The sequence below is a fragment of the Acanthaster planci genome, linkage group LG14 (genome assembly GCF_054643075.1).
Source record: "Acanthaster planci isolate LZ-2023a linkage group LG14, COTS_SCS, whole genome shotgun sequence".
Classification (NCBI taxonomy): domain Eukaryota; kingdom Metazoa; phylum Echinodermata; class Asteroidea; order Valvatida; family Acanthasteridae; genus Acanthaster; species Acanthaster planci.
Window position 1 is genome coordinate 4,804,177 of NC_141790.1, and position 17,662 is coordinate 4,821,838.

General features: G+C 38.7%; 2 protein-coding genes across 5 annotated transcripts in view; one reads left to right on the forward strand and one right to left on the reverse strand.

The window, feature by feature from the left end:
- The window catches only part of LOC110983245 (N-acetylated-alpha-linked acidic dipeptidase 2-like), a 29,360-nt gene extending 25,689 nt beyond the window's left edge, over positions 1-3,671 (forward strand). For 3 of the 4 annotated variants that reach the window (XM_087145883.1, XM_022242342.2, XM_087145884.1), the window contains 2 exons: positions 320-488; positions 1,844-3,671. In XM_087145883.1, the coding sequence (XP_087002009.1) occupies positions 320-488; positions 1,844-2,009 (335 nt within the window). In that variant the 3' untranslated portion in view covers positions 2,010-3,671. The remainder of the gene's footprint in view (positions 1-319; positions 489-1,843) is intronic. The other variant, XR_015427693.1, reaches the window with a different exon arrangement.
- Positions 3,672-3,674: 3 nt separating this feature from the next.
- The window catches only part of capn5 (calpain 5), a 31,060-nt gene continuing 17,072 nt past the window's right edge, over positions 3,675-17,662 (reverse strand). Inside the window, exons 7-13 of the mRNA XM_087145885.1 lie at positions 15,859-15,936; positions 13,190-13,382; positions 11,089-11,199; positions 9,157-9,353; positions 8,316-8,440; positions 7,683-7,819; positions 3,675-6,964 (exon numbers count right to left, since the gene is read on the reverse strand). Of these exons, the coding sequence (XP_087002011.1) occupies positions 6,782-6,964; positions 7,683-7,819; positions 8,316-8,440; positions 9,157-9,353; positions 11,089-11,199; positions 13,190-13,382; positions 15,859-15,936 (1,024 nt within the window). The 3' untranslated portion in view covers positions 3,675-6,781. The remainder of the gene's footprint in view (positions 6,965-7,682; positions 7,820-8,315; positions 8,441-9,156; positions 9,354-11,088; positions 11,200-13,189; positions 13,383-15,858; positions 15,937-17,662) is intronic.

Genomic DNA, 17,662 nt, shown 5'->3' on the forward strand with positions numbered 1-17,662 from the left:
CTTTTGTTCATTAATTCTAGACATGTGCTTCTTGTTGGTATATCTTGGAAAGCTGTTATACCCGGCTAATACACTCAATTGAATGTAGCTCAATTTAAAGTACTTCTTAAATAGATATTTGAAAGCAGTTTCAATGGACAGTTCATGTATGGTGTAGCTTTATTTGGCAACCTATTGAGATTACCTGGGAACAGTCACTGTAGAGCCATGTACACTTCCTCTGGTAACTTCCCCACAAGCGAGATTCTTTCATTACTACAGACTGTACATTCTGGACATAAAATGTAAAACATTTTTGTTCATGTTGCCCCTTTTATAGATAATTTGCAAGTGGCTGTATCAGATTTCATGGCTGCTACTGCGGAGATGCAAAGCATGATGAGAGATCCGTCCATGATGGAGTCTTCTATTACCATGACAATGGTGAACCACAGATTGATGTATATGGAGAGGGCATTTGTTGGTATGGATCCTAGTGGTTCAATGACGTAAGTACATGTGCTCACCTGTCTATTCACTTTGGGGCAGTAATCAGCTGTAAATATGCTTCAGTGCAAGCTGATTTAGCCCACATCATATATGTAGTTGCAAGATTGAGACTAGACAGGTGGATTAACATTCAAAATGTCTTATATTCTGAACTTTATCATTCCTTATTATACACATGTGATTGCCTACAGAATCAAACTTGCATCATGCTGTAAAAGACAGCAGCTGTCATTGCAATTTGCTGCCTTGTTAACCATGTATGTAAATAACATAGTGAAAAGCTAGCACCATTTCTCTAAGGGACCACCTATTTTTTCTCAATGTCATGTTATTTAAAAAGCTAAAAGTCAATGCTTAGCACAAAAGTCCTAATGTTTTCATTGCAAGTTTTTTGCTCTAGGATGAAGGACTTTGACTTTGTGCACTTGAACAATGATTGAAATGAATGGATGGCCCCTGTAAAGTGCAAATACCACAGAAAGTGATAAAATTTTGCCATATTTAGTCATTGAAGTACAGTATGCATGTGTACTGTTGAAGATATTGCCACTTTGAGTGTCTATGTGGGTACATGTATGTGTATTTGCTGATACATGTACATTAACCACTTCGTGCCGGGCATTTTTCAACGTTGAGGATGCTGGGCCGGCATGACTATCATTTTTTCCGTTTTCAAAATCCTTCAACAATTCATCATTCCATTTAACAGTCGTTTATAGTCACACGGAGTAATCTTCAGGCACTACTCTAAGTTGACAGGTGACCTTCATTGACGCCCGAATATTTCAGCCAGGCCTGCAGCCTTGTAAACAGAGCCCAGATTGTGCGGTGTTATACAACTGTCTTTTGTTCACGAACCTGGCTCAGTTCACTGCTGACCTCTTTTCAATAAGGGCCAGATTAGCATGCAGCGGTGCTGTGTGGCTCATCGCTGCGGTGGTGGAGAGCTTTTGCCCCCGGTGGTAATCCACTTGCTCTAAATACCCCAAACCCTGGTATACGGTTTCAAAATAACGCTGGATTATCACCACTTTAGAGAGTGAAAAATGCCGGTAATGCCCAGCAGCCTGGTCTTTTGTTTACTTTGTCCGAGTTCGGAGACCCTGGCCACACATATAAGCCATACGGCTCCGATTTCGAAGTCCCCGGCTGGTAGCGGTTAATACTGGTACATAAGGTTTCCCAACACTAAGCTATTGATTGACCATATTGACTCTTGCTGTCTTGTCATGTCCTCAAGGTACATGTAGGCTACACAGTACCATTCAGCCCAACTCACACATCGCAGTCTTCATGTGTTTTGTGCATTTTGTCTAAGGCTTCTTTGTATATGTTTGCTTTCTTTACCCTCCAGGCATATTCTGTATGGTATGACAGAAATGGATACGTTCCCTCTAGTAGCACAGTATGCACCAACAAACATGAATAATGAAACCATGGCAACAATGATGGAGCATGTCTCCTTCATCCAATGCTCTGTTCAGTCAGCAACCTTGTCTCTCAAGATGGACTTTTCATAAGTTACTTAGTGGTGCTTGCACTGTTTGATTTACAATGTATGTGCAGTGAAATGTGTTTTTGTAATGTCACATCTGTGTACAAACTGATACAAATGTAACAAAATAATTATTTTGTGGAATTGTTGACTTTTTAAAGTGTAACAGCCAGTAGTATGTAGACTGGTTGTGCTACGTGTACTTTGCCAGTGAATGCCTCTTTATCAGGGAACATAATGTGCATATATGTACATGTATAAATACATGTAGGTTTTTTTACTATTTGTGTTAAAAAAAATTACTTGAAAATTGTTCAGAATCCAAGGGATGAGCAAGTGTTTTATTACATATTCACCCTTATGTCCAAATTGTATCTTGCAAAGCACAGTTTCATTTGCATATCATTTGCCTAAGTGCTAATATCATTTTCTTCATGTACAAGGCACAGTTAGTTTGAGCTGTTTAAAAATTAAATTACATGTACTTGGTTGTATAAAATGAACTGAAATAAATTGCATGTTTCTGTGGCATTTCAGATTTAGTTTAGCTTGAAGTACATGTTTACAAACATTGAAAATGTACAACGTACGTGTACAAGTCTTTAATTTTTAAATCACAATTTTATTAAATTCTCCATATTGTATATATTGTGGGTTTTATGAATAGCTATACTGTACAAGGTTATGAGAAAACCTGATATACTGGAGATTTTATGAAGTTACTGGAGGTTGTGAGAACATCATTCACTGTGAGATTTATGAAGTTATTGGAGGTTGCGAGAACCTCATTCAATGTGAGATTTATGAAGTTATTGGAGGTTGCGAGAACCTCATTCACTGTGAGATTTATGAAGTTATTGGAGGTTGTGAGACCCTCATTCACTGTGAGATTTCTGAAGTTAATGGAGGTTGCTAGAACCTCATTCACTGTGAGATTTCTGATGTTAATGGAGGTTGCGAGAACCTCATTCACTGTGAGATTTATGAAGTTGCTGGAGGTTGCGAGAACCTCATTCACTGTGAGATTTATGAAGTTAATGGAGGTTGCGAGAACCTCATTCACTGTGAGATTTATGAAGTTAATGGAGGTTGCGAGAACCTCATTCACTGTGAGATTTATGAAGTTAATGGAGGTTGCGAGAACCTCATTCACTGTGAGATTTATGAAGTTAATGGAGGTTGCGAGAACCTCATTCACTGTGAGATTTATGAAGTTAATGGAGGTTGCGAGAACCTCATTCACTGTGAGATTTATGAAGTTAATGGAGGTTGCGAGAACCTCATTCACTGTGAGATTTATGAAATTTTTGGAGCTTATAAGAATACATGACAAAATTCTGACAAGACAGAAAGTTGGAAGAATGAGATGCATCTACACTGATGTACGTATATGTGCCTGCAAATGCATGTTATTATATTTGCCTTTAAATGTTAAGTTAGCTTGTATAAGAATAAGGCACAGAACAGGATTTGGGATTTTTATTCCTTTTTTGGGGGTTAGAAATGAAACGATATCTATCAGTAGCCTATGCCTGAAAATGATACAATTCCCCTCCCCCGTGCCTATACCCAAAGTGTACAATTATCCTTTATCTTGTACAGCATGCATGTCAGTAAATCTTCAGCTTATATTTTGCCTATTGCGTCTGTGTTTTGACTTCAATAAACCATCACCTCTGCACAGCAATCATTCCCATCACCGCGTGTCATATTTATTGGAGTTAGAAGGAATGGTAGTTTTTGTACAATGCTAAAAAAATAAACTACATAAGTACAGAAGTCTTAATAAATTTCATTATGCTGTTTGCACAATGAACAAAAGTTGCACATCTTGCTTGGTTTGTTGGTTACATTGAAATGCCTGTACAGGTATGCATCCTTTTCAACAAATCCTTGAACCATTCACAAGCTGGTTCTGTGTCTTGAGAATATCCCACCTTTTGACATGTACTGTATAGCCCTGTGCAGGACACATGAATTGTTTTACAATATTCACTCTGTAGGTAGAGATGCCAAGAGTTTCATTGTTATATTTACAAGAACATATGCAACAGACCCACAAGCATTTTCATAATACATGTAGTAGTCTGTGGAACTATATGCTCTTGTGACTGCATTGGGTTTCCTCAGGCACTTCTCCTTAATTAACCACTGCAGTTTGATTAATCTGAAGGAATGAAAATGAACAAGAAAAACATTCCTTTTGTATCAATGGAATCTGTTCTATTCTGATTTACAATGGCTGTTCAAAACTTGGTCCCTTTTCAACAAATCGGTCTTAGCTAGGGCAATTTCTGACCTAATCTTGCATACACTGGCATACCAAGATAAGTAAGAAATCACTACAAGTATATTGAATTAAAGGGTTTTTGGAGCTAAAATATGAATTTAGGTTTACAGATGTAAGTGAAAATATTGTCACTGGTGTTTATGCAGAGGCTGAATATAGCAACATTTTACTTCAACTAAGGCCCAGCCTATACACCGTGCTACTGCCGTGCCTACTTCAATTTCTTTAAGTTCGGCACGGCTATTGCACGTCGGTAGCGCAATTTGGCTTGGCAAATGGAATTTGGCATGGCAAGCCCTTTAGCTCAACAGGGTATGCCACGCTTCCTTCATTCCAATGGAAATGGCATGACACTGCTTTAAGTTCGGCATTTAGCGCAACTGCTGTGCTATTACCGTGCTACTGCCACACTCATTTGAATTAAGTTCAGCACGGCAGTGGCACGGCATCTAATCTTGTCCTAATTTTTTCAATTACAAAAATGCAGATGCAACAAATGTTCCAGAAAAACAAGAATACAAGCAAAATCAACTGTCTGTGAAATGGGCAAGTAGATCCTTAAGAAGAGGGATAAAATCAGTATTAAAACCACACTTAGTTCTGCAAAATGCTAGAAAGTTAGAAAGTAAGATCACTACTGAATTAGACAACTACATATACATGTAAATGTATTAAAGCATTCAAAACAAACACAGCAGAATCTGCGCCATTCAATCTACACACATAAAACCCCCTTTCCAACAGCACACAAAATAAAAAAGTTTACACAACTATGCAATACAAAAATTCTTCCACCTTACTAGAATACAAAACTTAGGTTGAAATTTACTCCCCTTACATCCACAAAATATCAATTACAATGTCACATGATTTCAGTAAAAAAATTCATTCAAGTGAAACACCTTAAAAATTATTATATAAAGCATGCAACCCATAGTTATAATAATGCAAATTAATTAGTTCATCATGCAGATAATTTCACTTGATTAGCATATACATGTATTAAAAACATTAAAACTAACTGTTGTATTAAAGACCACAGCTCTGGCACTGTTAAAAGCAGCATCCTTCCTAACATTTCTAGTAAATGTTATTTTCATCAAAGTGATGTTTTGGACAGCTCATCTTAGCCCTGAATCTGGCCAAATTAGCAACAGATGGCATTTTACTTGTGTTTTAGAATCAGAATCACTCAGTCATTTCTGACTGCAGAGATGCATGTAAAAATAAGGTACCGTGGTGACTTGGTAAACCATCCTTTACAGATGCAACCACCTTGATAGTATTTGAGTTTGTACTCAACACTGAAATAGTGCAAACCCATTTTTAACAACAGTTACAAGTATAAACATCAAGTTCAACTTACACATGATTAATACATGTATGTGCTTCTGGAAACTTGATAGCACAAGTGCTACCTGTGCTGAAGAATGGTATTTATACATTTAAAGCTCTTTCTGAGAGGACAGCATGGCCTACAGAACTTTATCAGATACAGAAAACATAAGCCAAGCCAAGTAAGCCCAGAAATATGTCCTGGTTCTTTAGGCCTGTATAATGAATTGAAATACACATTACACACGGGCAATGGCGCATGCACCATCTTCACACGCCTTACAACTGTGTGTACAATTAATCTCACCACTAGTTTGTATTGTATATTTGAACACACTGTTGCAAACCACCAGACAGATCAGAACTGATGATCAGACAGATTACACCGGAAGTAAATGCATCATTTGAAAGGATGAGTGGCACCAAGACGTCTTTCAAAACTAAGCATTTGTCTGAATTTCAGTAACAGTCATTGTTTTCTAAAATTCTTGTTAAACCTCGGTCACTGACAAATTGAAATCCCATAGAAGATGCAACATGCTGCACCAGCATATGCAAAAATATTGGAAAGATCCTTGACTACTACACTCGCAGTATGATATTAGGAATTCTTGGAATGATCTATTTCTCTCCTCTTTTGGTCACATGACATTTAAATGACAAGACTAGTTTGGGTCTTAAAAAGCTTTAATGAAGGCAAGTTTAAGCTAGACTCACAAGAAAACATGGAAAGCCCTGGTGCAATCAGTTATTACATCTTGCTTTTACAGATACAAGGTATATAAACATTGCTGTCATGCCCTGTAAACTGAACAGCATACATATTTATCAAAAGTAAGAAAATGTGGTAATTATTGTAGAATGTTTGCAAAGTTCAATTAGAACATTTTAACTAATTCCTCAATGCAGGAAACCAGATGGTAATTTTTTATAGAAAATACCATGTTATGTACAAAAGTTGTCGTAGTGACTTTGTTATGCCAAATGGTTTGTTCAACAAAGCATGTTCGATTGATGTAAAGAGCACACTGAAGTACTGTTTCAGGTTTTTATTCAAACTATACAAGTTGCATTACTCCTTGTAACAATCTCAACATGTTAGCAGCAAACTGCACACAGGCCTGGAATTTATTATCAAGTTCTGGAGTGCTGTAGAAACAGTTACTTGGTGTTTAGAAAGCTTCCAGATCATTAGTTGTATGGACAACTACACTGATAGATCCTGGTCTAGTCTCATCTGTCTTACGGCCTTTTCCATGTAATGGTGAGGTGTATTGCTTAGGTTGATTGTCCACTGGAGCCATGAAGACAGCTGCTCCCATGAACTGGTCCTTCACAACATTACTGTTCCATATCTGAGGAAGAAAAATAGTCCAAAAAATGTGGAAACCCATAGGTGCTACGGTTGGCAATTTTATAATTTTTAAAAAATGTTGACAATCATATCTTTTGGACCTAAATCAGATTTTTAAAATTGGAGAAAAGTTGGCCTAATTAGCCATTTCAAAGTACACAAATTTTGTTGTGTGTATATTAGTTTAAATTACTTTTGCAGAGGTTGCACAAATAGTACACAACTAATGATGTGAATTAATGCCTGAACGGAAATGACAGTGTGATGGCCTGCTAATGTTTGTACTGAATAATTCATCATCAAATTGTTGCCTATGTGTACATTTGTAATACCGGTACCCAAAGACAACTGATCCATCTCCCAGTGCACAGCCTTCATCATTGGTACGCGTGGCTGCCATCAGTTCTACGGTTGACATGGTTGACCCCATTGTTAGGCAAATGCCTCCAATAATAAACTGTACCTTCAGTAGCTAGCAGCTACATTTTGTGCAGCAGTCAACAGACCCTGATTTGGGACCAGATTTGATCCTGCTTGGATACTCATAAATTTAGTGATTCAAGGTGAAATCATGATTCCTGCATTTCAAACACAGTGATACCCAGTGTTCAGCACATTTCCTGTTCTTTGAAATAAGACCTGAAACATTTCTGACTTTTTATGTTAAAATTCAAAAATACACAACATTCAACTTAAAAGTATCACAATTAAGTGCCTACCTCCACTACAATTGGATTTTGTGGTTTCTTGCGGTACAATATGGCACTGAAGTTGAACTCCGGGTTTAGTGAGTTCTTGATGACTGGGGAACGTGTGGTGTGATTATCCCATCTCAAATACACATATGGGTCAGCACCTGTAACAGCAAGAACAATGCTGGCAACAAATCATTCTTAACAACATTTTATTGTCATAGTCTAAACTGACTATCTTGCCAAGTAAGAACATCCAATCTGTGCATCTCGTGCACAGTGCTGACTGTAATACATTAGTGCCATAATGACGCTTTGCATGGAACAACAAATTGATGAACAATATGCTTTTTCCAGTCAGAAACTCTCCTTGTGGAAACTGTCATGTTTACAATGTCAAATATACATGTGCAAACAATGCACAAATGCATGGCCTACTTCAAGCTACAGTGCATTACAACTACATGTTACCTTCCACAGAAATCCTTGACTGTTCTGTACTCAGTCAGCTTTACCCTCCTAACAGACTCCCCCCAATGTGCATGAGTTGCTTCAGAAGACCACTATGAACCATTCTAAAACAATTGATACTTTTGCTGGTCAAACACAACTTTTCTGGATAGCCACAAAATATATTTTGTCTTCATTTCAAAATCTCACCTCCACCAAAGTGGTCCTGTTTCTGGAGTCCAGTGGCAGATAGCACAGTAATCTTGGACACAACTTGTGGATAGCCACGAATATTACTCATCATTGTACGAGATGGAGCCTCTTTGACTAACTCCCTACATATACAGGTGCAGGTAAAGAATGTGCAATTTACTTAGAGAAGTTATGCAATAGGTAGAATCCATCAATTGAATCTAAAGACTATTTCATGGATGGATTTGTGCCAGGAGATGTAAATTAATTTTGAAAATTAATTTTTATCTCCCCGGCGTAAATCCATCCTTAAATAGTTGTTTTCAGTACCCGTTGCTACATCTGATTCAAACCAGCCAGCCGACGCCAGCATGCTCGGTGGTCAAGTGGTTAAGACATCTTCACTAGTAAGCAAGTGGTCATGGGTTCGAGTCCCACCCGAGTACACTTGTGGTTTTTTCACAAGCCTTCCCGGGCATACACTGAGTATACAGTTTTAAAATATACGCCAGGCAGGGCAAACTCAGGCAATTCATTTTACAGTGTGACCCACAACCCCCAAACCAGGCTGACGTCAGTATTTGTGATGTTGGACAATTCTTCTGCTTCAGCTTTTTTTTACACTTTAAAGTGATCCATGTTGAATCAAAATTCTGTCTGCAGTAAGCTTCTTACGGGAAGTGATAGCTGTAAAACTCCCATGAAAATCTGAACAGTGGAAGTTCCACTATGTTAGGGTTATGAAGTTACTTACTTCAGCCTGGTTTCGGGAGGGTGGGTCACATGTTATCTTCAGCATGAAAAGGCACCAGTTCTAATGTCTGCCTTTGACAAAGTTATCTTTGAGAGAACTACATACCAGCACTTGGCTCCTTCATCAGAAAAGATCCTCATCATTAAAGGACCCTCTTCTCCAGCATCAAAAGTCGTTGCCAGGACGACATAACGACCTCTCTTGAGGGTGCATTTCTCAAAGACACTGCGTGAATTGATGAAAGTAGAGTTCAAGACCTTTTGTCCTGGAGTGTGGAGTCTGTATTTGCGATTGTCTTCAACCTGTGGGACAGAGCACAATACATTCAACTACAAGTAACATGCAGAGAGAAAAGGTGTTGATACTATGTCAAATTAAATACAACATACAGTGAATGACCAGATCCTTTCCTTTCCATGGAAGTTACCTCAAATCTTGCGCCTGGTAATGACAAGCTTGGTTTATTTACTTTATGGTACTCTAACATTTATGGCCAAATCACATAAAATGTGAAGCATACATTGTACATGTACCTAACTTTTGAACAAAATTCATAAATGCCTGAGACAGCTTTAACCATTCCTGTTGCTAAAGAGCCCATCACATAGTCGGTCTTAAATGGTTGATAAAGCACCGGCTTGTGGAGGCAAGTACATGTACCATAATATGGCCAGAAGGGTGGTTGAAACAATGAAGTCACATTGATTAACACAATTGTTGAGAGTTTATCACTTTAACTTGTTTTGACTTTCTGACAAATGTTTCAGACCAGCCAAGCACATACACAGGCCCATAGGCTGGGGGGTTCGAACCCCTGGACCGCTCACTTCCAAGTTCTGCTGTTTGGATTTCGGAGGAAATTTCAAGGCATTGAAATTGTTAACGGAGGTTCAAAAGTCTGTATCATGAAGGCAATAGTATCACTACTTTAACCAAGTGGATTTGAAGTTTTTCAACAAAGAGGTTTGGCAGCATTAGGCCTATATGAAGAAAGTCAAGAGAACATCGAAGAACGTCACGTAATACTCTACATGTACTGGTGTTTCAGCAGTGCAGCACGTATGACGACTAAAACAAATTTTATTGTCAGCATCACAGTGGAGATTAAATGCTGACTTAATTTGTAGATATTTTACTTGGTGTGACTTATACAGTGCATGGCCTATATTTCGAAAATTACGGTTAAAATGTTCATACATGTACCAGAGCGAATTCACACCGGGCCAATACGACACGCCGTAAATATTGAAAACTGAAATATACAAGTCTTACATGTGCATGCATCCTTTGGTTCGCGACAAACATGAAACTTGTTCAAAAGCACATTATGATAGGCCTTTGTTTTAAAAAAAAGTGTTCACGCCAAAAGTTCAACTTTGGGGTTTGACGCACCCCCCCGGCACATGCATTTATACCCTAATTAAAAACATCTAAAAGGTTGATCCATAATTCAATGAAACTATCCACTTTATGTTGGAATCACTTGTGACTATTATCAACCAACCAAAGAGACACTGCCAGAAATGGCATGTGAACCAGTGGCCACTATTTTCATGATTGTTGGAAGATAGCGAGATGTGATTCCAGAATATGGATTATGTAATCAAAAGTAAAAATACATGTATCTGCCTCAATCATTAAAATCCAATGGTATTGGCCCAGCAATGCAGATACATCAATGATGTTACGGGATTACTTATATGTATATCCATGCTGGCACTGTAACTTCATTAGCTCCTTGTACATTTGGGAACATGAAATACATGTACTTGTATGTACTGGTATATGCATGTACATGTAATTACAAAACTTCATCCAACAAACATGTACATGTATAGTGGCTTTAAAAAAAATTTTAAAAAACAAAATTGACAAAGTAAAAAGCAAATTGGTCTAGGAATGTGCCACAACGAGCAGAGTCTCAAGTCCTAGTGACTTTAAATGCTTCCTTCCCAAATGAATTTATTATAGTTGTGCACTTATACATACCATGCCACTACACAACAATATATTAATAAACGAAGCAACATACCATACCTTCATCAGGTTAAATCCAATGGTCTTGTTTTCCTTATTTTCAGCTTTATGGTCAGGTTGAGTCAAGCAGAGAATAATATCATCTTCATCACTATCCACTGAAATGATGAACTAAAAATAACAGTATAGTTGATGTCAAGTCATTCTTTACACATGTAAACATTTACAAGCATGCTTGATTTTTTTTTACCTGTAACATACTTTTTGTGCAAATTTTTCAGACTTTCAGGAAAGTAAAATTAATGAAAGAAATCTTGTTCAACTTAGACATTGATCAAGTCACAACTATCGTAGTGCTCAGGAACTGGGCAGAAAAACTTGTGCAGAAGGTCCCTGACATGGCATAAAATGGGGCAGATAGAGGGTCCCTGACATGACACAAAATGGGACAGATAGAGGGTCTCTGACATGGCACAAAATGGGGCAGATAGAGGGTCCCTGACATGGCACAAAATGGGGCAGATAGAAGGTCCCTGACATGGCACAAAATGGGGCAGAGGGTCCCTGACATGGCACAAAATGGGGCAGATAGAAGGTCCCTGACATGGCACAAAATGGGGCAGAGGGTCCCTGACATGGCACAAAATGGGGCAGATAGAAGGTCCCTGACATGGCACAAAATGGGGCAGAGGGTCCCTGACATGGCACAAAATGGGGCAGAGGGTCCCTGACATGGCACAAAATGGGGCAGATAGAAGGTCCCTGACATGGCACAAAATGGGGCAGAGGGTCCCTGACATGGCACAAAATGGGGCAGAGGGTCCCTGACATGGCACAAAATGGGGCAGAGGGTCCCTGACATGGCACAAAATGGGGCAGAGGGTCCCTGACATGGCACAAAATGGGGCAGAGGGTCCCTGACATGGCACAAAATGGGGCAGAGGGTCCCTGACATGGCACAAAATGGGGCAGAGGGTCCCTGACATGGCACAAAATGGGGCAGAGGGTCCCTGACATGGCACAAAATGGGGCAGAGGGTCCCTGACATGGCACAAAATGGGGCAGAGGGTCCCTGACATGGCACAAAATGGGGCAGAGGGTCCCTGACATGGCACAAAATGGGGCAGAGGGTCCCTGACATGGCACAAAATGGGGCAGAGGGTCCCTGACATGGCACAAAATGGGGCAGAGGGTCCCTGACATGGCACAAAATGGGGCAGAGGGTCCCTGACATGGCACAAAATGGGGCAGAGGGTCCCTGACATGGCACAAAATGGGGCAGAGGGTCCCTGACATGGCACAAAATGGGGCAGAGGGTACCTGACATGGCACAAAATGGGGCAGAGGGTACCTGACATGGCACAAAATGGGGCAGAGGGTCCCTGACATGGCACAAAATGGGGCAGAGGGTCCCTGACATGGCACAAAATGGGGCAGAGGGTCCCTGACATGGCACAAAATGGGGCAGAGGGTCCCTGACATGGCACAAAATGGGGCAGAGGGTCCCTGACATGGCACAAAATGGGGCAGAGGGTCCCTGACATGGCACAAAATGGGGCAGAGGGTCCCTGACATGGCACAAAATGGGGCAGAGGGTCCCTGACATGGCACAAAATGGGGCAGAGGGTCCCTGACATGAGGAACAAAATGGGGAAGTGGGTCCTGTAATGTTGCACGCTGAAAAAATTTCACTAAATCTTTGAAATAATCTTGGATATTTTGTTGAATAGAAAAAGAAAAAGAGAAACACTTCTTGAAAAACTGCCCCCTTTTAACCATAACGTCATCATGGCTTACAGAAATGTGCAAACCTTGGGTCGGGATTGATGCTTGTTCAGAGTTTCAAGCTTTTGCATAATGATGTGTTGAAGAAAACACATGAAGTTTTAATCTCAAGAACAAAATCACAGGAAAAAACTTGGAACCAGAACAGCAGTTGCTCAGTCAGGGGATATGCCATATTCATTTGTCAATGCAACCTAACATGTTCTTACACGGGACAGGCAACCCATGGCTAAAAGGACTGCCGTCTAAAGATATTTACAAATAGCATATTGAAGCAGCATGGATCCAAAGCACACAAACTTAATGAGCATGTACAGTGTACATATATCTGCTGGAACCACACTTCCCCATCTATTAACTGTACATGTACATTTACCTGTGGGTTCTGTAGGAATGTTTCCCTGTTATTGATGCATCCTCCAGCTCGGTTGGCCTTGCCTTGACCTTTCTTCCATGCTGAAATCATAACCTTCTCATGCCAGGTACGCTGAATGCTGAAGTAGCTCTTATTGGGCATGCGGCAGATCACAAGATTTGTGAATTGGGTGCAAAAGTCATCAAACGGCATCCTTCAAATGAAATGGACAAAACACACAGAGATAGAACTTTAATAACCTCTTGTCCCAGGATTGCATGTAATGGAAGTGTATTTCATTGGAACCAATCAAATTACTGCAGGGTTCAGAATAGAAAGCCAAACACAACAAAAGAGCCATTTCGGAAATTTGGATGTACATGTACATTTCAGAGACTATTACATACATGTACGTATTATTGCTGTTAGATTTTGAGTATCTAGTATCCCTAACACAAGTGTAATTTCAGAAAAAAAAATGTTGCAATACCATTCCAAATGAGCTTGATGGGCCTGAAAACCCTCACTTTCTGACATATTCAGAAATAATATACTTTATCTTTAAAATATTCTTTAAATATTCTTGTGATCCTATCCAAATAGCACAGAAGCCTCAGGGTCATTGTTTCAAACTGACAAACTTTGGTTTATAAAAGGGACCAAACCAAAGAATTTCAACAACCAAAACATTATACGTGTACAAGTACCTTTCATCTTTTGGGTGATAATGACCAAAGTTTAGTGCAAATTTTCTAAATCTTTCATTTTGTACACCCCAAACCAAGACATTTGACGAATAGACATGTGCAGATATGTGTACAGTGTATTAAATACACTGTATAGGAAATCCTACTCCAAATGGGAGACCACTAAAGTGAGAACATTTGTGCCATAAAACAACTGGAAGTTAAAATTCCTTTCTGTGGAAGTATGTACATGTAAATGTATGTACATGTACACGTATAACTGCACAGGTGCAACATAAAACGGGTACATAAACTGATTTCACAAACAATTCATGTACTTCAGATCAGATAATGCACCCAATCCTATTGAACAAGAGCTCATCAAGTGAAGGGTTTTAAACATCTGATAAAATTACTAACTGGTACCGATATTATTTCAAGTTTAGCTCTATCCCTGATACTAATAATCACTAACCAAATCTTTGTAATATACATGTACGGGGGGGGTGTACATGTACATGTAAACATGCAGAATACAACTAATTGGTCTGTAATTCTAAGAGACAAAATTTCACCATGCATGTACATGTATAAACCTGTACAGCTACATGCTGTGCTCTAAACATTGTTCAGTACATGTAAGCTAAGGGTGTGAATTACCCTTTTGTGAATTTGAAAACTGCTTGGAAAACTTTCCCATACTGTTTCAATGTCTAGAAGTGTAAGCATCTCATCCCCCTTACCACTGTTGCTGAAAACTTCAACTACAACAAATTGTACACAATGTAAATTTTCTTTGACTCAAAGATGAGGTGATGAATTCATGGTATTCCTTTGATATGACCGCACAGTGAAGTGTTCTGAAAATCAGATTACATTTTACAGGTATTGCTTACAAAGAAATGAATGTCAGATTGCATCAATCAAAACGTCAAACCTCTGAAAGGGGTGGTTCCATTTAAACTTTTGGGGAAATCTGTAAATGGAATTTTTTTGGTTTAAATACATGTAAACGTCCTACCCTTAGTGTTGCTTCGTGTACACATACCCTCATTTACAATGGTACATGTACATGTACATGTATACTACACAATTTTCATAATACACACATGGCATGTGAGGTGTGCAGTACTTGACAGTTCTGCAAAACTCTAGGTAAACATTTATGTAATTATTTAAACTGCAAATTTAATACTGATTTTTGACTTTGATTTGCCTTTTTTTAAACAGGTAATTTTTTATAAATAGGAATAAAAGCATGATCAAGCAGATGGGCAGGCCTGGCACTGATGACTTGACCTTTAATCGGGTCCATTATCATTCCCAAACACTATACCCAGGTTTAAATGTACACACATACATAGTTTACTGATACATTCAAACTGCTTTTTCACTTTCATGTAGGAACCCAGCAAATTAAATTTGTAGTTGTTACTATTCTTTGTTTTTTTGTTTAACAATCAAAACCCTCCTTTTTTGATCTTCCTGCCAAGATATTATTTTGGACTTACAAAGTTTCATGCACAGTTCAAGGAACTATTTTAATTTCAAACTGTACATGTACATGTCCCAGTACCATTAGTTCTGAAATGACAGCCTTGTGAAAATAAATCATGGAGCATACAGTCACGCAATGTCCTGCCCTACGGGTATCATCCAATGTCTACATGTATAACTGAAACAAACACAAAAGTCTAGTTAAAATTACAATAACCTGCATCAAGATGAGTCTGCAAGACCTTTTTATACCATTTTTACAGTGAAGCAAACACCTTTTAATGAAACAGGCTCATCATGGGCCTAACTACGTGTACATGTAGGACCAAACATACAATAGCTCATCTTTCCTTCTAACCAAACATACAGTAGCTCATCTTTCCTTCTAACCGACTATTCTATTTCTTAGACGTATAATGTACATCCACATGTGACAATATGGTTTCTGTCAAAATTCAAAATACCCATAAAACCTACATGTACATGTATTTCTGAAGTCCGACTTACCAAAATTCCCCGTCATCATCAAAAGTAATTCCAAGGCTCTTTCTCTGACTATCACTAACTTTATTCCATTCTGGAGATCTACAATTGAGAAAAAATATCAAGATTGGACAAAATAAATAATTATCATCATTTGGGTTTGTCATAAAGTCCTCAGACTCATCAAAACTGTCACTGGCCATGACACATACAGTATATTCATGCATGTACATCATTCATTATAATTTCACTGAATTCAATAACAGGACAACACTGCTACAGACAACAGCAATGGGTGACATTTTATTAAACTGTAGTTTGCATGTTTATAACCAACTCATCATCCTTTCTAAACACAGCTCTCTTTGGTGACATTTTTACAAAGGTGAAATTACATGGTACATGTTGCCCTATTTTCATCCATCAGCCTAAATCACTTTGTGATCCAAATGATCACCATGATCAACATAATACATGTACATGTATCAACATACATGTATCATGGATTAGGGTAAATCATTTCCATGTAATCTGTTAGCATTTTGTCACAGTTTTTTCTACATGTACATGTAAATTATTTTACAAGATCTGCTACTTTCATTGGAGTCCTGCTTCCACCTGGTTACCGGTATTATTGAGAAAACAAAATGGAAATGAAAAGGAAGCTTTGAACAACAGAAATACAGGGAGACTGAAGGATATGTGAAAAATGGGTTGGTACTCTGAAGAAACAAGAGGAAGAGTATGGTATGAAGCATTTCGCCCTGGAAGCAATGCCAGTACATGTATACTGTGGAGCGTGGTTATTGTTAATATACCATATTGCAACACAATCCATTGGTAAAACATCAAGAAGGCCTATTTCCATTTGTACAGGGTTACCATAGTGTACTCTTTCCACTCTAAAGGGGCTTAATTTGCCTGAATTCCCCACACACCAGAATATGGAAGTACATATAACAACATCACTGGTACTCATCAGGCTCTCCAGAGGGTTATGGTCAGGACCAGCTATGCTCTACTATTCTTTAACAATTGTTCTGTAGCAAACAGTGTATTCAGGGTTTTCGGTATTATTTTAATTTCTGTAATTCTTTTATAAGGTGACCCTGCTGTAAATTTGGGCTCCAGATATTTGTTTAATAGGCCATAATAGAAAAAGCTAGCACAAGTCACTGTCTCACTGTGACTGTGACACAAGTATTCATACGTCATAAACTCTAAATGATTTGACTCTGAACAATGTACTGGTACTTGTCTGCTAAAAGTAATGAAGCACATAATAACATTTATGGATACAGTATCAGAGACGTTCTTCTGTATGTGTTCTGCCATCAAAACACTCCACAGCTGGACTTGGCTCTGACTTGACAATTCAGACTCGGACTTGAGCCGGACTCGGACAAAAATATAGATGTACATGGCTCTGACATAGTTTTTAAACATAAACCAATCATCTCTAATGTTCACTAGTGAGAGGAGTGATACCAGAAGATCCAAGCAAACATCATATAATGATATATGACCAAAAAAATGTCCTGGCCTCTGTCAGTTATGTCTAAATGCACTCAATGAGATTCAGTTTGTATGAAGCCACTCACCCATCACTCCATGGTCCAAACATCACATGATGATATAAGACAAATAAATGTCCTGGCCTCTGTCAGTCATGTCAAAATGCACTCACTGAGATTCGTTTTGTATGAAGCCACTCACCCATCACTCCATGGTCCAAACATCACATGATGATATAAGACAAATAAATGTCCTGGCCTCTGTCAGTCATGTCAAAATGCACTCAATGAGATTCGGTTTGTATGAAGCCACT